The sequence below is a fragment of the Argiope bruennichi genome, chromosome 9 (assembly GCF_947563725.1).
Source record: "Argiope bruennichi chromosome 9, qqArgBrue1.1, whole genome shotgun sequence".
NCBI lineage: Eukaryota > Metazoa > Arthropoda > Arachnida > Araneae > Araneidae > Argiope > Argiope bruennichi.
Window position 1 is genome coordinate 87,674,205 of NC_079159.1, and position 24,432 is coordinate 87,698,636.

General features: G+C 31.6%; 1 protein-coding gene across 7 annotated transcripts in view; it reads right to left on the reverse strand.

Annotated features, from left to right (window-relative positions):
* Positions 1-769: 769 nt before the first annotated feature.
* The window catches only part of LOC129983886 (death-associated inhibitor of apoptosis 1-like), a 50,538-nt gene continuing 26,875 nt past the window's right edge, over positions 770-24,432 (reverse strand). For all 7 annotated transcript variants that reach the window (XM_056093573.1, XM_056093572.1, XM_056093574.1 and 4 more), the window contains 3 exons: positions 9,857-10,045; positions 5,707-5,733; positions 770-1,119 (listed from right to left, as the gene is read on the reverse strand). In XM_056093573.1, the coding sequence (XP_055949548.1) occupies positions 911-1,119; positions 5,707-5,733; positions 9,857-10,045 (425 nt within the window). In that variant the 3' untranslated portion in view covers positions 770-910. The remainder of the gene's footprint in view (positions 1,120-5,706; positions 5,734-9,856; positions 10,046-24,432) is intronic.

Genomic DNA, 24,432 nt, shown 5'->3' on the forward strand with positions numbered 1-24,432 from the left:
CCGCTATAGTTGACGAAATGGATTAGTAAATTTCTGTCTTTCTTTGAAACCGTAATTATAAATTTCTATTCAACAGAATTTCTTTATAGTTAAAGTTCTAAAGTAATATGATAGGAAACATCGTTCAACACAAGACTCAAACTACCTTACTAAATGTGTCAACGGACTCTTATTTTCAATATAATAAATTGAAAAATATATATTTTTTTTAGTATTCTTTATCTATTGCAGGTGAAGCCACAATGAAATCTGATATACTCTAAATTAAAGTAGGATATATATATATATATATATTCATCTCGTATCTTATTGGAATTAAATTTTTAAAAAACCCGAAAAAATAAAGTTTTAAATTTTGCAGACGACTTTTATAAAATGAAACCAAGAAAAATCTAGAGGATGACTAATTTATATTTACAACTAGGTTACACAATTAAATCACTTTTTTTTTTATATGCTATAACTTGGGTTCATCGAATGGAGACTAGGATGCCTTTTTTGAATAATAACTTTTCAATTAAGCCACTAACATCTATTGAAAAATATTACTTAGCAAATTTTAAAGCAACCTAAAATTACAATTATCCCCCTTTATTTTATTTTATTTATTAATTTTGGTTGTGCGGGGTTTTAGTGTTCTCTTTTTCCAGTTTGGTTAGCAAAAAGGTTTGTTTTCAAATCCTTTTTATTTTATCATTCGTCTTGATCATCATGTTTGTAAAAATGGAAAAATAACTACAAATTCAGAAATAACTTATGCTTACATATCTTTGAGCTGCAAGTTTTTCAAATATTTTATTAAATAAAGTGTAAATAAGTCTTCATTTCCCTCCCTTCAAAAATATAGAAAAACCAAATAAAATAAAAGCATTTTTGCCATCATTATGAAAAAAATACCACGAATGAGTATTCAAGGTGGGCGGCTAACAGCGTGAAGCTCGTTTACTGAGTCAATTTTGCAATCGACTTCATTTCTCGAAGAACATTTTTTCCTGTTTATGTCGAATGCTTTGCCTTTGCTACACTCGAAAACAGTCGGTTTTCCATCCTCGCATTTAATGAATTTTTCGCATTCATCTGGATGTGCGTAAACCCCGTTACGTTCTTCACATACGGATGCTATAAAAAAATGAGAAAATATTTAGAAAATATATATGGCATTAGTGGAGAGATTTTTTGTTAAAATAACTGCTAAGAAATGAGGAAAGGGAAGTATTTGAATATAATTTTGTTTTTTAAGGAAAATATTTGGATCTAGTTAGAATAAATAAAATTTGTGTATACTGGAAATATTTTCAAGGAAAAGCATTATATAGATAAGTCGATTTAAGCACAATAAGTGTGTAATTTGCTTGAATAATTTCTGATTATTCTCTGAAAGGTAGCTGTTGTTTAACGGCAATCAATAATCCTTTTTTAAAAGAGGATTTTTTTATTTTATTTATTTATTTTTGCATAAAGTATACAAAAAAGTATTGTATTCACCAAAAAAAAAATTGGATTTTAAGATTTTGACGAGTACTATCATTTTTAGATCATCTTCAGTCATTTTTTTAAATTATTTTTTATTTCTAATTTTTTTTTTTCTTTTACAAAAAAAGTATTGTATTCGACAAAAAAAATTGGGTTTCAAGATTTTGAGGAATGCTGTCATTTTTAGATAACCCTGAGTCAATTTTTAATTGTTTTTTTTTATTCGTAATGTAAACAAAAAAAGTATTGTATTCGACAAAAAAAAAAAAAAAAATGGATTTCAAGATTTTGACGAATGCTGTCATTTTAAATCACCCCGATTCAGATTTTTTTTTTTTTTCTTCTTCTTCTTTTCTCCTTTTTTTGTAAAGTATACAAAAAGAGTATTGTATTCGAGAAAAAAAGAAAAAAAAACCCTTCCAAGAATTTTACGATTGCTCTTATTTTAGATCATCCTGAGTCATTTTTTTAATTATTATATTTTTATATAGATAATACAAAAACACAGCAAACAAAGTGGATAAAAATTGATACACTATTGATCTCGTATGTTTAAATGTAATTAATTCATTTGGATAAAACTCAAATTCAAGCACCAACAATCCGTATTCAGTTTAATGAAACCGTGTATTTAAACTGAAAGTTATTAAATGCCGCGGAACTTTTTCTCTACATCCAAAATAAGGAACGGAATAAAGAAAGAAAAATAGTTAGCTATCAGGCAGTATCACTTTCTTTCTCTTTCACTCCACAACTACCAAAACCAAATGTTTCTATCTCCTTACAAGGAGCTTTTAGGTAACAAATATTATGCAAATTGAAATAATAATATATTTCCGTTTAGATATCATCTTCCAGATAGTTAGTTTCGGTATAAATGTTATGATAACAAATATGTAGAGTCTTGAAAGAAATGGCTGTCATTGGAAAAAAGTCATAACTCGAGTCTACTGTGAACTTAAATGATTCATTCATTTATTCAGTGAGTGGATGATTCATTCATTCTCAACCCTGAACTTGAGTGATTAAAGAGGAAACTTAAATGTGGCTTTCGATATCATTGCTGGCGAGTCTTATCCGAGATCATTGGAGAGAAATGCGGCTCGGCACCACAGCTAAAAATTTGAATAAAGGGGGGGGGCGAAAAAGCAAATTTGTAGCCTTTTAACATCTCAGAGAGAGTTTCACTGGGACTGAAACCTGGTAGCTGTTTAAGACAGTTAAAGTTACCGTTATTATATCCCCAGAGGAGTGGAAATCCCTTGCAATCAACAACTTTTTTTAATGTTTGAATTTAAGTGTGTAGAAAGTAATTTTATGGAACGCAGTCAAAATAAAATATTACACACATACATATATATGTAAGCATATTTTAATAGTGCGTGGCCGTAAAGATGGAACTTTTAGAATTTTAACTTTGATTTATTTCACCATGGTAGTTGTAATTTGTACTGAGAAAAAAACGATAAGCGTTGCAGTCTACATCGCGATACAAGAGCAAAGTGACAGAAATTTTTTCCTTCATTGACTTCGCTATAAGATTATGATAGGGATTTCTTTGCCACGTGTCGATGTAGGCAAGGGAATCTTAGGTATCTTTGAAAAGTATGTGTGAATGCAAGGGATTTTTATCGGTTTGTTCCTGATGTGGGAATTAAGGAAGCAGCAGTTTTACTATGTGCGTGTTAGAATTAATTAAGTAAAAAAGTGGGAATTGGATCAGTAAATAAGAGAACATTTCAGAATAAAGTTAACATGCGCTGAATTAAGATAAAATTTAGGAAATTAATTAGTGTATATATATATTTATATATATAATTTTAATTTATTAACATTTTGAAAACAATTATTTTCTAATCACGCGAAATCAGACTTCATTTTAACTTCTGAGTTGGGCGGGCTTTTATTTAAAACGAGGAGCAAACATCGAAATTTTGAAGAAGTCCAATCGATTGGCGATTAGGATACTTCCTCTTTCTATTCTTCTCATAAGAGAAAAACTAAAAATGATAAGAAACACTTAATGAGATTATTATATGGTATCTAGTACTTCAAAATAATCGGAGACATACTTTGACATTTGTGTATATTGATAAGTGAAGTTTTCTGTCGAACTGATAAGAGATCCTGCTGTGATATTTAATCGAATTTTAGCAGAATCGTGTTTTTCACGTTTCTAGACATAACAAATCGATGCAGCAAAAATAGCATAAACAACTGATGGACTTATGAATTGGCATAATAACAATCTGGATTTCTAAAGAATAAAACATTAAATTTTTCATCACTGTTTGTGGCTTTGCGACAAAAAGAATCCATATTCTAGGCCAGTTCCCCTCTTCCAAGCTGATATGGATTATAAAAGAAACCAGCGAGGTTGGTCTCACCAAAACTTTCTCGCATATAATCTAATAAAGATGAGAACGTTTTGCATAGCACTAAAGTACAATAGTTACGAAATATTAACTTTTGACTTGAATTTAGCATTTTTCTGGAAAGTATCGTGTCATCCTTAACGATTAATCCCTAACATGCGGTTAATAGTATCTAAAAATTGAATTTTCGTTTTAGATGTCTTTTCCCAACCGATTGAAATAAAAATCTGACACAAAACTGCAAGTGTAGTCACAAACTCCCTTACCAAATTCTATACATTTAAGTCATTGCACCTTTGAGTTATCTCGTTTGTATGCTTCTGGAAGTGCAGACCGACATACGATAAACCCCTCATTGATAGATGTCTGCACTAAAGACATGAAATATGTGTACCGAATTTCATCTATTTAGCTCTCTTCGTTTTGCAGTTACAGTGCTGCTAACTTATATTCGAATAGCCGGACAGACAAACTTCCTGTGAATGGATTTTGCTCAATATTTGATCGAATCTACGAATTGGGTGCAAAACCCATACACCAAATTTCATCTGTCTAGCTCAAAACGTTTTTAAAGTTATCTTTGACAGACAGACTGATTTTTTTTAAATGTGTTTCTCGAACTGAGGGAGGTCTAAAACGGAAAAGGGGGGGGGGCTCTTGTTTTTATCGTAGAGCCAACTTGGGCCAAGAGTACGACTTGACTACTCCCGCATCACTCATTCGCTTGCACAACCCCTTTTTACAGGATGCCACATTCACACATCTCACAGATAGAACAGGAAGAACAACCATACCCAAACTGGGACTCGAACCCTGGACGCCCAGATCACGGGGAAGATGCGCTACCCCTATGCCAGGACGCTAGCATTTATTGATTCATTGCGGTCAAATAAGGGGGAGGGAATTTCTTATTATTTTCGTCTTTCAGGTCCTTTAATATTTTTAATAAAAATTATTAAGTTAACTGACTTAACCCTTTCTAGGGCCGTGGGAAGTATGCTTCCCACCAAATTTATTAATATTTGTATGAAATTGCATAAGTTGGAAATTGGCAAAAGTTGAAATTGGCATTGGAAATTGTTGGCATAAGTTCTGACAAATTTTTTTTACAAAGAAGATGCTTCAGTTCTTTATCTTACAGAAAATGATGTGTCTTGATTTGTTAATTATTAATTAACCAAATTAATGAATGAATCAAATTAAATTTATCTAATAAGCTAAATGAATCCCTTTTCTTATTCTAATTTCAAGCCTAAAAATATTTTAACATAATATGACTAGAAAAAAATGACCCTTTAAAGGGTTAAATCAGGAGTTCCCAAACTGCGGGTTTCGATCCACCAGTGGGTATCCAATCAGTATTTGGCGGGGATGACAAAAATTTTAAACTATAAATATATCTCTGCAGTTTCAAAAGTATGATGTTCCCTTAGTATCTTAAAGACGCTCATATTTTTTTTTTGAAAAGTTATAATTAATAATAAATGTCGCCCCCCTCTTTTGCTCTAAAATATCTTTAGGAAAGAATATGTGCTTTGGAACAATTCACTGCACTTAGGATGAAATAGATCCATTGGGCTACATTTCCTTTTGTTGGTGTATCGCAGAAGCTAGGAGAGGAGGATGCCAGTTCAGGCATCACCTTCTTTGTCTGATCACGTCTGTGTTGGAAACTTCTGGTTTATGTTATTCCGATAAAATTTGATTGAATAAATAATTTTCATTTTATTGTTTTTCATTTATTATTCATTAAAATCGAGATTTTGTATTTGTTTTAAAATTTTGGGCTCATGGTAAAACGAAATCTTAGTAATTCATAATTATTCAAATTAATTAATTAATAATTATTCCTACTTACCACATGTCGGCCACCCGCATTCACAAGCTATTAAAAAAGAAAAAGAGAAAAAAATGTTATTTTTTACTAATCTATAAATTTGGTTAAATTTTTTAAATCATTTTTTATTATTTCAGAAGTTTTATTAAAAGAAATAAAAATATAAATGTTGTTTAGTACCTTTTGGAAATACTCTGCTAGTCAAGATTTCTTTATCCTATTAGATACAACCAAAAAGAAATAAGAATATAAAAAAGTTCTATTTAAACGAAGAAACAGGTAGTAAAATAGGAATGCAAAGAAGCTCCAACTAAATGAAGAAACAAGTGAACAAAAAGTAGTCAAATAGGAATGCAAAGAGGCTCTAACTAAAAGAAGAAACAAGTGAACAGAAAGTAATAAAAGAGAAATGCAATTATATTCCTTATGTACCGTCACCCAATAGATTCAAGGCCACAGTAAGACCTCGTCTTGAGAACAAGAACCGCCATGTATATGGGCATGCTAGATCCATTGGGCTAAATGTCCTTTTGTTGGTGTATCGCAGAAGCTAGGAGAGGAGGATGCCGGTTCAGGCATCACCCTCTTTGTCTGATCACGTATCAAAATTGCAAACATTCAGCATTTAGAGAAGAGCCAGATTCTACCATAAATGCAAAACATGAGTAAGGGTCTTTATACGTAACAGACAATGGCTGCCGAAATAACACCGGTTGAAAAACGATATTGAGTTATAGAAATAGACAGTATGTAAGATGTTTGGAATCTAACTACTTCCATAGCAGAATACAATCGATGGTGATGATTAATATTTCAATATTCCCTTCTATTTCTAAGTGCGCCTTGTGCCAGGAATTGGATTCCATGGGATTATTCAGTGTCTTATGTCCACGATATTATTTGGTAACAGCGGGTCAAAAACAGAATAGATCCCACAGAACATTGACTTTGGACTCATCTGTGAGTCACTAATTATACGCAGTATGCTCAGATGAATCATCCTCTACTTGTACTCCATAATATCTGTTCTGATGTCAGCAGTTAGAGAGGTTATATCATCTTGATTGTACCCAAAAGCCAATGCGGCCAGGAACAAAGGAGCAGTGACCAGAAGGAAATAGGTAGAGGAGGGGCATATAGATGCCAGTCTAGGGGGTGCCGTAGAGACAAAACTTCAGCGCTTATTTGTCACTTTTGAAAGAAAAATATCTCTATGATTTGTTGGATATCTCTGTGAAAAAAAAAGAATAAAGAATAATATCATACACCGGTGCAGTTTACACTTGCAAATCCACTTCTTCTTGTGTACAGCCGACCAATCAGCCACCAATGAACGAGGCAGTAGCTTACAAAACAACTGATGGCGAGTTGGAACGAAAAAAAAAATCATATTATACTCTGGACACTTCCGCTATGCCACTGACTTGGAAATGGCTGTTTATTATTCTAGTTACGTATTTCGAGAATAGCCTATTCATCGCTGATGCAAGTAAACAATGGAAGAAAACTTTGTACAGTATTCTCATCCTGTATAGCAAAGTTGTTCTAAATGCAGATTTTCTGCGAGAAAAAGTCTTTATCAGCAAACTTGTCTAGTAAGATGACAATCGTATCGTATATTACACCAAATAGATTTAACACACAAACAGAATCTAAAGTTAAAATCCCACACATCACCTAGCCTATTTATTCAGGTTGACCTTAATGGTGCTGATAATGCAATTTAATGATTTTAATGTTGAGATAACAAAATTCTGAATTAAGCTAAGGCTTAAGGATGTCTCTTTTAAGAATGTGATAGGGAAGTTGAGAGACAATAATGGAAACAAGATATACTTTCGGCCTGTTGCCCAAAGTGGACTCAAAAATATATTATAAGAAATTTTTATCTGAACTATTCATTAACAATGGAAGTTTTTCTGTCTATTGAAAAAGTTCATTTTTTTTTCTCAAAAAGATGATGATTACCATTATGGACTTGATAAGAATACAGTTACTCACTATATCTATGAATATAGCTTGTTCAAAGATATATGAATTAAATATTTTACGACGAATTATGGTACCTTTGGAGTTATGGATCTAGTTGGATATATTATAGCAAGATAGTACTAATTATTATAGTTAAGGAACAGCAGAAATTTCACTAGAAAATAATGTCCACAGGGAGGATATTATTCTGATATTATGTAAATACATTCTAAATTTTGTATTATTATATATCTTATATCTATTTGATTTTGTAATGATTTATTGCTAGCATATAAAATTTTAGTAAGTATTAAACAGTACTGAATCACTACTTATATTAAAATAGCTGACTATGTAATTACTTATTGATAGTATATGAATTATTAATGAATATTTAACTGAATTTCAAATGAATTTATTTTATATATAAATGCTTGTGAGATTATAGATATTGTATTAGTACGGATATATTTTAGATTGTGCATATTATTTGTAATATTTTATATTTATTATATTAAAGTGCGTTGTATTATTAGCTTTCAGTTGATAATTATCTATATTTGTATTATTATTTCTATCACTTTTTTAGTATTGACAGAAACTTGTTAATAATTGTAAAATAATAGTTGTAAATTGTAAAATAATAGTTGTAAATTGTAAAATTTTATGTCTTTTGGTCACGGTGGAAATAGAGCGCTTAAAGGAATTGAGTTTTCAAAGCCTGATTTGTGGTGTTTTCCATGGTCGATTTGGCAGTCAATATGTGTATATTTGATGGACCTTTCGTGTCACAAGTGCATGGCCCAGTATTCTGTATCAATTGACGTTAGTGTATTTTTCTTCCACCCAAGCTTTGAGGGTCAGAGTTACTTTTGATGTAACTCTGATGAATGTTTAATTGGCAGGAGAATTGGTCTTAATGCATAGATAAAATTTGGGACAGTTTAGACTATGATGTTTAGAGAAGTGCTGCAAGCCGTAATCACTAGGAGAATGCACGTCCTGGAAGAATGGATAAGAAAACGTTGTTGATGTTATTTGTCTTTTTGTTGGTAGTTTAGCATGAATAATCCAAGTGGAGCTTGGGGTTTATTGAGAAGTCATATCACTGACTCTCCGACTCGCCCGAAGAACCCGGATAAAATTACTGAATGACCGGACCACCTCAACAGCAACAATGACGGGAAATGTGGTTGAGTCCTAAGGGACATCACCGACCACGGTACAACCCTTCCCTAAGGAAGTAGGCCCGTCATCGATTGGAGGAGCCAGACCCCATCCTAATCTCCGGGGTGGCGAGAACCAACCACCATGCTGGAAGCTTCTCACCCTCATTTCGAGGTCCCCCCCCCCCCTCAGGGAGGATGGGTATAATGAGAAAGATGGGCTTTGAAGTTTATTGGGGAGGATGTTTTTTTTAATTTGATGTTCATCTTTTGGATTATTTAATGTTGTGTGTGTGTGATACAATTACTTAATGGTACCGAAAATTTGGCTTGTAAACAGGCGATATTTGTTTCATGTCGTCATGTTTGTGCTGTAATGTTTCTTGCTACATTGTTTTAGTTTGTTCACCTTTTAAATATCTGTAAAATTATTATTTGTCTTTACAGAAGTATATTATTTGAAACTCATTACTTGTTAAAATCTGTTTTGTATGCTTTTTAAAGCCAAATATTTCCTCATATTGTATTATATTCGTGTTCATATCACCTATTATAGAAAACAGAATCATTCTAAAATGTTCACTTGTTTTGGCATCATTCGTCCTTCTTATTTAATTGTAATCTACATTGTACAGAAATGCAAGTGTAGGAGGCTAGAAAGCCAACAAGTTTGATAACGAATAACGATTCTTTATTCCACGAGAAAATAAGAAACATAGTCAAAGCATTCGCAACGAACTTCGTTTCGTTTTTCTTGACCTAAGTAGAAACGGATTTTTAAAAAAAGAAAAATCTTTTTTTAATATTACTTGTTATTTTTCATATTGGTACGATGAAATTTTATTTTTCAATGAATTTTCAGTTGAATATTTCCATTAATAACGAGAAACGGTGAACGTTTAATCAGGTTCATTATCTATAAACAGTGACCGAGACACTGTATGTCTCTGTAACCATTTTTAAATCTGCATTTTGCTTGTTATAACGTTGAAACAGCCGCGTCTTAGTTCCATTTTTCATTTTCTTTTACTCACCCAACTTTTGATCACATTGGGCGTCACAGGGTTTCTCGCACTGGCCTGTCTCGTTTCTGAAATGCAAACCTTCTGGGCACGGCACCACATACTTCAAGTGGTGCGAGCATTTGATGAAACTGTCACAGCTGCGAGGATTCGGAGATACGCCATCTTCGCCACATTTGAATATCGGCAGTGTGGGCTCGTCTGAGGTGGGAAGAGAGACGAAGATTTAGTACGCTGCTGGAAAATGTGGTTTTCAATCAGGTATGAGATAGATTAGAGTTATAAATCCTCCTCCCATCTGGGCACCAAATTTCCACTCTCATCTTTAGAAAAATCCAAGTGTTTTAGAGTGACACGGAAGATAACAGAGAGAATAAAGAGAATCCAAATGGGTACTGATAAAACTTAATACTCGGTTCGTACTAGAGTTACAACTTCATGCTCATTAAACAGTCAGAGAAAGTTAACTCTCTCAAGTGTGGAATTCCAACTAAACTTTCAAGAGAAACAAGATTTTCCCGAGTATAATGTTTTAAATAAAATAGGATTTTTTTTTTTTGCAAATAAATATTAAATTTAAAATAAAATGGTCTGTTTCAATTATAAAATGATATAACAGTATTCATTTCTTAAAGCATTTTTTTTATAGAAAATCGAATATGTATTGTGAAACAAAAATCTTAGATCTCATAACCACAAATGGGTTAGCAACCTCATTCTCCTAAAAAAAAAAAAATCTGAATAAAATCCTCCAAAATCAGCATAATTGACGAGGATAGATTCAATAGCAACAAAGAACTTATTTTTATTTTAGTATACTAAAAAAAATTAAAAAATTCCGTGTAGCTTAAAAAAGCATAAAAAATATATGATGTTTTTCATTATAAATAGCATCCTTTAAATATGTGGTGACGCTTTATAAGCCAGATAACAGCTACGAGACATGAGAAATTTCTTTTGTCCAGTGGTCTTGTTACTCGGCTACGAACCCAAAGGTTGCGAGTTCGATCCTCGCTTATCGCCAATAGCAACATTGGTGACCCGATGACGTGATACGCAAAAAACCTTCATACAACTGTTGTAGCGCCCTCTACCAGAAATAAATAAAATCAAAGCTGATAAATAATCAGCCAATAAAAAAAAATGAAGCTGATAAACAATCGGCCAATAAATAAATAAAACTGATAAATAATCAGCCAAAAAAAAAAAAGGATAAGACGCTACAGCCAATATATCACCACGAATAACAGCAAAAACAGGACAAAAAATCGTTCGTCTCACCTCCGACGCACTGAAGGGGGAGTAATGTGGTGACGCTTTATAAGCCAGATAACAGCTACGAGACATGAGAAATTTCTTTTGTCTAGTGGTCTTGTTACTCGGCTACGAACCCAAAGGTTGCGAGTTCGATCCTCGCCTATCGCCAATAGCAACAAATATATACTATCAGATGCAAAAATCAAGAAAAATATGTTTAAGATGTATAAGATTTCAGACAGCTTGCAATGAATCTTAGGAATGTATACTGAAATTTGGAAACCGACAAGTTCTGAGAAAATGGTAATTAATTATACGGGTTCCAGTTAATTATATTTAAAAAATCAGTTCATGAATTTTCATTTTTTTTAAACTTGTCCATGTTATACATCTTTGTAATTAGTGCAATGGCTTCTATTTCATAAAACTGTAACTGAGAAATCGATTTTTTGCAAATTTAAATCGTCCTACAGTCGATCACACCACACTATTTATTCCCCCCCCCCTCCTCCCATCGATTTAAACTGATCATTTAAGAGTATTCCATGCCAGCCAGATGAGCCTTAAAAGTACCACTGGCACCGGGCACCCGCAAGCAAGGTGCTTTTAAGATTCATTAGGCCATTCCTTATTATTTTTACATGTGTGAGAAAGTAGTGGATAGGATTTTATATATTATCTCAAAGAATGTGTGCTTTTGAGTAATGAACGTGAAAAGTGGTCTTCGGACTGGAGATGGAACTGAAAATTTTTTTGAAGTTCCAACTTACAAAGAATTCTCTCCTTCCTGATTGTTGAGAAACTGTTGATAAAAGAATTGGACAATAATTATAGGCATTATTATTTTTCTCTATCACCATATTTATTCTTTTTTTATTTTTTCAAATTTAATTTTTATTATTATCTTTTAGTATTTATTATTTAGTTATGCTATTTGGCATTCTAAATGACTTTAATGCAAATCACCTAGCTGTTGGTTCTCGGTTTTGTATTTTTCGACCTGTGGTTTTCTTTGGTTTTTCTTATCGGATGGGTTCCTTCGCGGTGGCCCGCCTTTTTCAGTTTGGCTTCAGCTTAATCCGTGTTCAGATCTTGAATCCTCAATTCACTCCAACCTTCTTAGTAAACATCTCTTCCCTCTCCACATATTACTGTGGTGGTAACTTCATAAGCCAGATAACAACCTCCGGAAAGGAATGTACACTTTTGTCTAGTGGCTTTGTTACTCGGCTATGAATCCTAATGTTGTGAGTTCGAACCTCAACCCGCACATTGGTGACCCTGGTTCTGAACAGCCGTATCCTTCGTTCAGCTGTCGTGGCTCCATCTACCGGCAGCAACCACTCACACACACTCGCCGTCGCCCGCCATAACGCTTGGGGCGAGAAGAGCGTTCGTCGCTCGCCATCACTGGCGCAATTAAACTCCACCGACTCACTGGTGGGGGAGTATTGTGGTGGTAACTTCATAAGCCATATAACAACCTCCGGAAAGGAGTGTACACTTTTGTCTAGTGGCTTTGTTACTCGGCTATGAATCCTAATGTTGCGAGTTCGAACCTCAACTTGCAGATTACTTACCTCTCCTAACCCATTCGCATTCACTCCCGATGATGATGTGATGAAAATTTGGACGAGTGGGATATCCAACTATCCACTCTATATCAAAACTGACATGTTTTTGCACTGGCGATTGATTTTAGGTACCATGCTAAGTGACTTGCCTTGGGAAATTCCTTTCCAAATATTGTGCTAGATATTAGCCAAGACTAGTTTATTCACTTTCAGTCCAGCTGACTTGATTTTTTTTTTTTTTGCGTGTGTGTGTATATATAGAATAATACACTACAAGTTAAAATATTGCCTCTGATATGTCACTTTTAGAGGTTTTAGTATTTAAATAATGTTGTTGTTGTTTCTTATGGCATTGACTATGGACAAGTCCGCTGTTATGAAGACAGCGATTTTAAGCCGGTGGGGGAGCGTCTCTTGCTTTTACAGTAGCGCCAACTAGGGCCAAGAGTACGACTTTGCTACTCACGCATCACTCATTCGCTTGCACAATCCCTTTTTACAGGAGAGCACATTCACACATCTCACAGATAGAACAATGGAAGAGCAACGGACTCAAACCCAGGACGCCCAGTTCACGGGGTAGACGCGCCACCTCTATGCCAGGACGCCGATGTGTTTAAATACTACATTCGCAATATGAAATCCCACTTTACTGCAGTGAAGAACAGTGAAATTTCTATTGATCATTTAAAAAAAAATGGCCAAAAACATTTACTACAATTTTAATACATTTTGCAAGCGACAAAATAAATTGTAATCACCAGAAGTGTTCTTTACTCAACTTTCTAGCATATATCCAAAATATGGCACATTTTGTGTTTAGCTTTATCGTATTTAATTAGTACTGTGGATCTCTCGTGTACTGATCCACTTTAAGCTACTGCATTTTTCTGAATATCACAAACACAGGAATAGACAAAGAGACAGACATCCGAAAGATTTTCATCCAAAGTTTTACACATATCAAGAGTTCTTGTTAAAACTATGTACCAAGTTTCATTCATATAGACATATCATTCCTTTTTTTTTTATTATTATTAATTTAGAGATTGTAACTTATGAACGGACAGACGTTCCGTTGATGAATTTTGTACAAAATTTGATACAGAAATACAATCTTAGCGCAAAGGCTTCAAACTAGTTTCATATTCGATATTTTATGCTTTTATTTTTCTGCTCTTATATTTATTAAAGTGTACACAAACAAAAAAATCAACATAATTTTTTTTTTTTGAAATCGTTTGTAGAGAGATCTGAAATGCGGTGATTTGTCAATATTTCAAAGTCAAATATTCTTTAGATTACAATACTTTCTCTTTGCATATTTAGTATATGAAAGAAAAAAAAAAAACATTTAACTGTAAACACCATTTAATTGTAATCTTATTTATATTCATAAATTTATTACATACATTGTTCAATCATTCTACATATTATAATTTGAAACAAAATTTCTTAAACTTCTTTCACTCCCAATAATTTTGGCAATATAAATAACAATCGACCCACCTATAAACGAAAAAAGAAAAGAAAAAAAAAAATCGCGACTCCAAAATAAAACCGGAAAAAATGACACAATAAATATTTTTTTAGTTAAATTTCAATAAAAGCTTTAAACCAATAAGGATTTTTAATTTTTTTTTTATTTATCAACTTGTACGGTGAAAGAATAATACTACTTTGAATCCAAAAAATTTACGTCCTACAGTTAAACATGATGGTGACTCCGTCATGATGTGAGGTTGCATGGCTTCATCCGAGGTAGGAAATTTAATTTTTATAGATGGCATTATAAACGATATGGTTTTCTTGAATATACTTCGCAGCAATCTAAAGGAAAGTGTTAAAAATTTGGTTTTAGATGGAAATTCCTTTTTCCAGCAGGACAACGACCCCAAACAGAATGCACGTAACATCAAAATATGATGTCTTTTTCCTTGTAAACAGCAGTCATACACACCACCACAGTACCCCGACATCAATACCATTGAATATCTGTGGACCACATTCGAATCGGTACCATGACGTTTAGGGGCCATTTTAAGAACCAAAAGACATGCAACTTAATAGTGACACTTTGTTTCTATGCGTGATATTGCAAAAATTTCAGTGGTGTATTCTCAATTTTTTGAGGCAAAATTTTACGTATGTTTATTTAAAATGCTTCTGAAACTTTTCGATTTAGAAGTTTTTCGTTGATTTTTCTTTATTTTTACTCTAAATTAAACCATTTGTTATGTGTAAAAATGAAAACATGTTTGCACTTCCCGGTAATAAGTTATTTACATTGAAAGTCGGATTTGTCAAGTAAAAGTAAGGTGTACTCTCAATTTTTTGAGCCACTGTATATAATTTCATTTTTATCATAAAATTATTTTCTAATCATTTATATTTAATAGGCGTTAATTTTAAGTTTGAATATATATAGACAGTTACAGTTAAAAATGTTTTTGTTTTTTTTTCAAAATACCTTTAATATCTTAATTGCTCTCTCTTAACTTTATATAATAAAGTTTAATACTTTAAGTGCTTTAAATTGCTTCACAGGAATTAAAAACATTTTGAATGCAAATGCCTTTTAAATTTCAAATAAAGAATTTTTTTTTTAATTTCTTTTTTAAATCCGCGTTAACTGCGCCAGACAACTCGAATTTACCTTTTATATAGTATGGCTGTCATGTGGCAATAGAGTCAACCAAATTGGTTTCACTGCCAATGCATTTAAAATTAGGAAGAGAAGTTATTACAGAATATGACATACTGAAATCATTTTCTGTATGTCTTTATTGTTAAATATTTACTTGTGACCATTTTACAAAATATGCGAATTAAATTATTCTTCCCTTCCTATTGTTCCCATGTAATAAATGGCATTAGTAATGTTTATGAAAATTTCGCTTGCATGGCATTCCATATCTAATACTTTTAATGCGAAATTCACTTTTACTGAAAATAACATATTACACAAAATCCTTTCATTATCTAAAACATTTTTTAATTAAAATGAAGATATCAATGGAACCAAACGATTTTTAAAAAACGATATTAATTTATAGGTATTTAGTTGCTTAGAAATGGAGTATCAATAATTTTTATTTCAAAATCGTCTGCATCTGTTCAAATTTTTTTATTTAAAAAAAAAAAAAATTAAAAAGTTGACAGGAAATATTAGAAGTGAAATTCGTATCAATGAAAAGGTTAAAATTTAATTTATCAGATGGTATAAAAATATTCCTTTTAGGATATGCTCGGAAGTTATTGCGAATAAATGGCAACATTTCAGTTGATTTCTAATTAGTTGAATATTTAATTGCTTTTTGCACTTTGAAAAGTTGATGCTATACTTTATCTTATCTTAAATAATGAGTATGTAAAATTTCAGTAGCTTCGCATACATCGCGAATATGATATTGTTTATACTATGTTGGAATAGTTGAATCTGTTAATCCTTCACCCAATAGAAAAAAAAAAAAAAAAAAAGCACTTACTTGGAGCATCTAACAGTGGTGTAATAGAATTATTTTCTATATGTACCTTGAATCCATTACTGAGCACCGGGACTAGAAAGGTAATTAAAATCATCATTTATATTCCGATAATATCAGAATACATTGAAGCTACGAAGCAACAGATGATTTTAGATAAGAATGATGTTTAAACCATCTACCAGACAAATCCTAATTCGCGAAAAACATGAATTCAAGATTTTAGCAAGTCATCAAAATTTGAAAATTCAATAAGTCTGCCGTATATCTGCCTGTATTTTTTTCCCTCTTTCTACTTTAATGGGCAAATTTCATATAGTTTTCCCCAATGTTTCCACTGAATTGCAAGCTAGATGAAGAATAGAGATGACTCTACGGTTTCCATTTCTCTGTTGAAGCTAAACATTAAGAATGCGATAAACCATGTCTGTATAGTTTTTCATTGGTGGGGAAAAAAATAAAAAATTATGCATATGTAGGTGCTTTTTTTTTTTTTTTTTTTTTTTCCTTTTTGCTTTAATGCAATCGTAGAACACGCATTTTGTTTACTTGTCCGAAATATGAAATGATACGGGTCCAACTTCCAGCAAAACTAAGAATAATGTTTTGATCTCTTTTCCCTCAATTAGAGACAAGGCGGCTAAAGGCAAGTATAAGTCACAAATATCACAAGTCAGCATACCAATCAATGGGAAATGATGCTTCATTAAAAATAATAATATGGTTTTATTATTTCACTTGTTTTGAGTTTCAAAACGATTATTGCCACTTGAAACTGTTTATAAATGTATCTCCTAAAAATACATAAAACAAATTTTTCTAATAATTTGAATATGATGCATACAAAGAAAAAGTATTATAATCAACAAACAAGTGATCTCAATATTTTGATTAACTTCTTATGTTTTAGACCACCCAGGTTCAAAAAACTCAGTTTTGAATTTATATCTGTATGTAAACGATTATGATAACTAACGAACAGGTGAGTTTTCGCTTCGACTTCTTATTATACTAAGACAAAAAGTCATCTTATCAGTTCTTATAAGAATCCGCGTTTTTTGGACGTATATGATCCACGGAAATTGTCGCTAGGAAATGGAAATGGCAAACTCTCAAAGGTCGTCAACAAGTGGTAGGACACTCCTCCTTCCTATGCATCTGCCATCTGGGCAACTGCCTTCAGGACTCATACTACAACATTAGAACGACTACAAAATGAGGTGGTTAGGCAAGTCAGCCTAAAGTTTGTCAGAAAAAAAAACATCCCAAAAGATCTTAGCATCGCAAACTTGCAGGATTTCCACATACCACATTGCATCGCTCTAGATAATTGTATCTGGTCTGGTGCGGTGTGGAGAGAGGGATGTCAGCTCAGGTGTCGTCCTCGTCATCTGATCACGGTTCAAAATTACGAGGTCCGTCCCAAAATAGCCCTAGTGTTGCTTTACAACGGGACGTTAATATAACTGAACTAAACAAACTAGATTATTGTATTTTTTTTTAGTTTTCGTAATTCACAGCAAAAATAAGATTTTTGGACTCAGAAATGTTTGAAACGTGAAAGTTCGTCCAAATGGGGAGGGAAGAGCCTTGATCTTTACAAAGCTCTCTTGGTGAATTCGTATATTAGAGAATAAGAGAACCAGATCAAATAGAGAAAAACAATATTTTTTTAAGAAAGTAAAAACATGAGGAATTTTAGGATGTACGACTTTCAAAGTGGTGCAAAATGCATGACAGCAGCGGATGCATTGGTATTTAAAATACTGACATTCTATTAGAATGGAAGGTAACTACATTGACATGCAGGAGTGCATTCCTCAACAACAACGTGCATGCCTTGAGCCAAAAGATAAACTTCCTAACAACAGATTTAGGATATAAACATCTATCCGATATCCGTTTTATGAATTTTTTATTTCATTTATATGTTATCTAATACTTTCGCATTACCTTATATGTTACCTTATAATGATTTATTTTTAATTTGTTTAAATATTACCTTGTGTATATATATATATATATATATATATATATATATATATATATATATATATATATATATAATTTCATTTTTATCATAAAATTATTTTCTCCTCATTTATATTGAATAGACGTTAATTTTAAGATTGAATATATATAGACAGTTACAGTTAAAAATGTATTTCTTTAAATACCTTTAATTTCTTAATTGCTCTCTCTTAACTTTATGTAGTAAAGTTTAATACTTTAAGTATCTTAAATTGCTTCCCAGGAATTAAAAACATTTTAAATGCAAATGCCGTTTAAATTTCAAATATTTCTTTTTTTTTTTTTTAAATCCGCATTAACTGCGCCAGACAACTCGAATTTACCTTTTATATAGTATGCACAGTTATGGCTGTCATGTGGCAATAGAGTCAACCAAATTGGTTTCACTGCCAATGCATTTAAAATTAGGAGGAGAAGTTATTACAGAATATGACATACTGAAATCATTTTCTGTATGTCTTTATTGTTAAATATTTAATTGTGACCATTTTACAAAATATGCGAATTTAATTATTCTTCCTTTTCTGTCCTTCCCGTGTAATAAATGGCATTAGTAATGTTTGTGAAAATTTCAATTCCATGGCATTTTTACGTTTATAGTCAGCGGTTGAAATACGTTGCAATTTTTCGAATTTATAAAGCACAACTGATTTTAACATTAAGATGTTTATAGACTGAAGCGCATTTGTAAAATACATGATGTAAAAGTAATTCAAAACGCTCTAAACAGCTGACCAATAAACAGATTTGGCACGCAGTTACTTCTTGAGTAGATGATTCTCATTAAGAAAATGGTTTTCCAAATTTTAAATAATATTTTTATTAAAAATGAATCGAAATGTTAAAAAAAAATTCGATAATTTCTCAGTATATTATCACAATTATTTTAAGACCACTTGTAAGTTCAAAAAATTAGCTGTAAATTTTTTATTGAATTTTAATAAATTGTTAAAAATATTTTATAACAATTGCATTGAAACTAAACATATTTTTTTGTCTGTGCCTGCGCGTTGTCGATGTTATTCAAATTGCAAGTTCGTATTTTTTTTTTTTTTTTTTTTTTTTCTGTTTTTAATATTTGCTGACATACCTTATGCTTACGGCTTGGACTTTCTAATTAGATGACCCTTCTTTAATATTTCTTGATTATAGTGAAGAAAAGGTAATCTGATTATATAGCAGATATAATCAGAAGTGTGAATCAAATAAGATAAGCGGCAACCAGCATGTTAATTCTTTTTTTTTTTTTTTTTTCCTTTTCCAGTTTTAGACTATTTTTAAGTGGAAATAACAGTAAAATTTAATTTTATACTTATATATCCTGCATTTCTCGGGATTAAAATACTTCCATATCTAATACTTTTAATGCGAAATTCACATAACATGATACACAAAATCCTTTCATTATCTAAAACATTTTTAAATTAAAATAAAGATATCAATGGAACCAAACGATTTTTAAAAAAACTATGTTAATTTATAGATATTTAGTTGCTTAGAAATGGAGTATCAATAATTTTTATTTCAAAATCGTCTGCATCTGTACAAATGTTTTTATTTTTAAGAAAATATAAAAAAGTTGACCGGAAATATTAGACGGAAGTGAAATTGGTATCAATGAAAAGATTAAAATTTAATTTATCAGATGGCATAAAAATATTCCTTTTAGGATATGCTCGGAAGTTATTGCGAATAAATGGCAACATTTCAGTTGATTTCTAATTAGTCGAATATTTAACTTTGCACTTTGATACTATTATACTTTCTCTTATCTTAAATAATGAGTATGTAAAATTTCAGTAGCTTAACATACATAGCTAATATGATTTTGTTTATATTATGTTGGAATAGTTGGATCTGTTAATCCTTCACCCAATAGCAAAAAAAAAAAAAAAAAAAAAAGCACACTTACTTGCAGCATCCAACAGTGGTGTAATAGAATTATTTGCTATATGTACCCTGAATCCATCACTGAGCACCGGGACTAGAAAGGTAATTAATATCATCATATATATTCCGATAATATCAGAATACATTGAAGCTACGAAACAAGAGATGTTTTTAGATAGGAATCATGTTTAACTCATCTACCAGACAAATCCTAATCCGCGAATAACCTGAATTCAAGATTTGAGCAAGTCATCAAAATTTGAAAATTCAATAAGTCTGCCGTATATCTGCCTGTATTTTTTTCCCTCTTTCTACTTTACTGGGCAAATTTCATATCGTTTTCCCCAATGTTTCCACTGAATTGCAAGCTCGATGAAGAAAAGAGATGACTCTACGGTTTCCATTTCTCTGTTGAAGCTAAACATTAAGAATGCGATAAACCACGTCTGTATAGTTTTTCATTGGTGGGAAGAAAAAAAATAAAAAATTATGCATATGTGGGTGCTTTTTTTTTTTTTTTTTTTTTCCTTCCTTTTTGCTTTAATGCAATCGTAGAACACGCATTTTGTTTACTTGTCCGAAATATAAAATGATACGGGTCCAACTTCCAGCAAAACTAAGAATAATGTTTTGATCTCTTTTCCCTCAATTAGAGAAAAGGTGGCTAAAGGCAAGTATAAATCTCAAATATCACGTCAACATTCCAATAAACGGGAAATGATGCTTCATAAAAAAAAAAAATAATAATAATAATATAGTTTTATTATTTCACTTGTTTTGAGTTTCAAAACGATTATTGCCACTTGGAAACAATTTGTAAATGTATCTTATAAAAATACATAAAACAAATTTTTCTATTTTGAATATGATGCATACAAAGAGAAAGTATTATAATCAACAAACAAGTGATCTCAATATTTTGATTAACTTCTTATGTTTTAGACCACCCAGGTTCAAAAAACTCAGCTTTGAATTTATATCTGTATGTATACGATTATGATAACTAACGAACAGGAGAGTTCTCGCTTCGACTTTTTATTATACTAAGACAAAAAGCCATCTTATCAGTTCTTATAAAAGTCCGAGTTCCTTGGACATGTGTGATCTACTGAAACTGTCGCTAGGAAATGGAAATGGCAAACTCTCAAAGGTCGTCAACAAGTGGTAGCACACTCCTCTTTCCTATGCATCTTCCATCTGGACAACTACCTTCAGGACTCATATTACAACATTAGAACGACTACAAAATGAGGTGGTTAGGCAAGTCAGCCTAAGGTTTGTCAGGTAAAAAACATCTCAAAAGATCTTAGCATCGCAAACTTACAGGATTTCCACAAGAAACTATCTGCAATTTTCTTTGAAAAAAAAAAAATAGATAACATCGCAATTAAAGAAATTGAAAATTACAACCCTTCACTACCAAAAAATGCAAAGAGACCTCGTCATCTCCTTCATGTCTAAAACGCCATCGACTTGACACTGAATCGAATTTGCCGAAATTCGTTAATGTAAAATTTATATTACCTTCATTTTTTAGTAATATGTATGCAATTAAGTAAATAATTTATTTGTCTTAGCACAACCACTTACTAAGTAATCTAACTGCCAAGTCATTACTCTATCCACCTGTTATGTCCGGAGGTTAAGAACTTGGAGTTCAAGAACTCCGTAACACTTCCCTCAAATCGGCAAATCTTCCTCCGATCTCTGCATGTAGTGACATACTATGTTTTGTCCGAAGAAAATCGAGAATGAATCCAATTTGGATATTTTCTTTCAAAACATTGGATGTAGTTTTAAAGGAAATTTACAATTCTCATCACAAAGCTATATACCTACATTCATTTATCTAAACCCTTGCATTTTTGTGTTAAGTGTTTATATGCAGAAAGGCAATTTGATTTATCTCGTAGAAGGATTTGGACCAAAATTGAATGCACATCTAAATTTCAGATAGTACAGAGAAATGCCGAATTCCCTAATAATAATACTTTCTAATAAGTTTGTCTTGCCAAAAATGCCTTACGATACAATAATTAAGATATAGTAACTTTTAGTGCTAATTTAGCATTTTTACAGCCTCAAGTTGTCATTTTTCACGAGTTATTTGGAGATTAATCCCATGCATGAGTAAATAGCACCCAAAAATCGAATTTCGGTTTTAAGCACACTTTTCTTAACCGATGGAAAGAAAAATTTGATAAAAAACAGCACTTGTAATCACAAAAATCCCACACCAAATTCGATATACTTACATCGCGTTTTTGAATTATAGCGTTTACATGTTTCGGAAAGTACAAACAGACAGACAGTCAATCCGTAGTTGGATTTCGCTCAAAATTTAATGAGTATCTATATTATAAATGTTAAATCTGTTTACTGAATCTTATCTATCCAGCTCTCATCGTTTTGTCGTTATCATGTTAATCTATATTCGAACAGCCAGACGGAAGAACTTCCTCTTAACAGATTTTATTCAAAATTTGATAGAAATCAGCAAATTTGGTGTTAAGACCGTATATCAAATTTCAACCATCTTGCTCAGAGTTTTTGAACTATCTTTGTGACAGACAGACATTTTCAAATATATATATATATATATATATATATATATATATATATATATATATATTTCGAATTTGGAGGGCTCTAAAACGTGGAAATTAATCAAAATTTCGAGTTCGAATTTTCTTTTTTGAAGACTACGTCATACTCGTACTATATTTTCTCTATATTATGTATACAAGAAAGTAAAAATGCGTTTGATGGATTTTAAAATGAGCAGATAACAAAAACTCGATCGAATTTTTTAACGATAGCAATATTTTCCTTTTGTACACTCAACATACGAGAAAGCAAAATATGACGAAATTTCGTATGCCGGATTTGCACCAAAATTATCACAATTTCATTCAAATTTGGGAAGAAGCCAAGAAGTCAACCAAAAATTTCATTGTGTTCCTGCGAACAAGTTAACTCAAAAACAAGACTAGCTACATAGCTACTAGCAATGCAGATCTTCGTCAAATTTTGGATTAAATTCGTCAAAGGATTGATTATCTAACAGTACATATATAAACAGAATAATAATAAAAAAAAAAGGAATAGAGCTAGACAACTGAAACTTGGCACTTGCAATTTTGCTTTGAAAAAAAATAAGGAAAAGTGTGTGTATATGACCTTTAATAGTCAACAGAACAGATTAGAAAGAAATACGTTTCGGATGGTGTCAACGTGCACACCAACATGATTTTTAACTTTCATAAGATTTTCTGTGATTTTAACGTTCTCTCACAAAAAGTATTAAAAATAATATTAAAACAATAATAATTTTCATTTATAATTCAATTTATAATTTAAAAAATATTTTTTTAATTTTAAAAAATTAAAACGCGCAATTTTTCCTAAAATTTGAGAAATTCCTAAATTTTAAAATCTTAAGACATACCAAGAGCATTGTTTAAAATATTGCGAGTGAAGTAATGTGGGAAAAGTGCCCAAAACAGAGAGCGAGTTAATCAAGAACGTGGTCAGTGTTTTTATACTTTCGGAACGGGAAATGCCCAATATTTTTACTAATGTTGAAGTTTAGAGGCGTACGCCATGCTGGCTGGTACAGAAATTTTATTTTAAGCAGTGGAAGTTAAATGAAGGCGACTTATAAATTAAAAAACACCTAATTCAGAATTAAAGTAAGAGGGCATTAATTTTAAGTTTCAAAAGAATTTCAGAAATATGTGATAATTTTTAGTGTTAAGTCTATGATTGTTCACCAAACTTTCATTACCCTCAAACCAACACCTACACATAGATGGCCACAACGGTATTTGTTGATATTTCCAATAGTTTTTAACCATAACATGGGTGGAAACAACACTCCAAAAGAAAATTCGATTATTAACTACACTGAAAATCAGCAGAATTATATATATATATAAATATAATGTGTTGCCCAAATACCCATGTTTATAATAAATCTGATAATCAGACAAGAATATTAGTAAAAGATACTAAATTCATATCAAATTCATGTTTTTCTTAGAATTTAATAATAAATTTAGATGCACAGTAACTTTGGATGTGTAGGTAAAAAATGATAATATCCCTTCCTTCATTATCAAGAATAAAATATTTTGATATGAGGAACCGGTTTTACATTTTTAATATATATAATTTTCCTTTATGTATAAAACCAACAAAAAGCATAAATCCCTCATTTTTTTTTTTTTTTACTAAATCTTGTAGATAAATAATTTTTATAAATTATGGAGTGAATTCAGTATTCGACTACAAATAGAGAACAACAGTAATTTATTTAATAAAACTCGTATTACTATTAATTTTGATAATC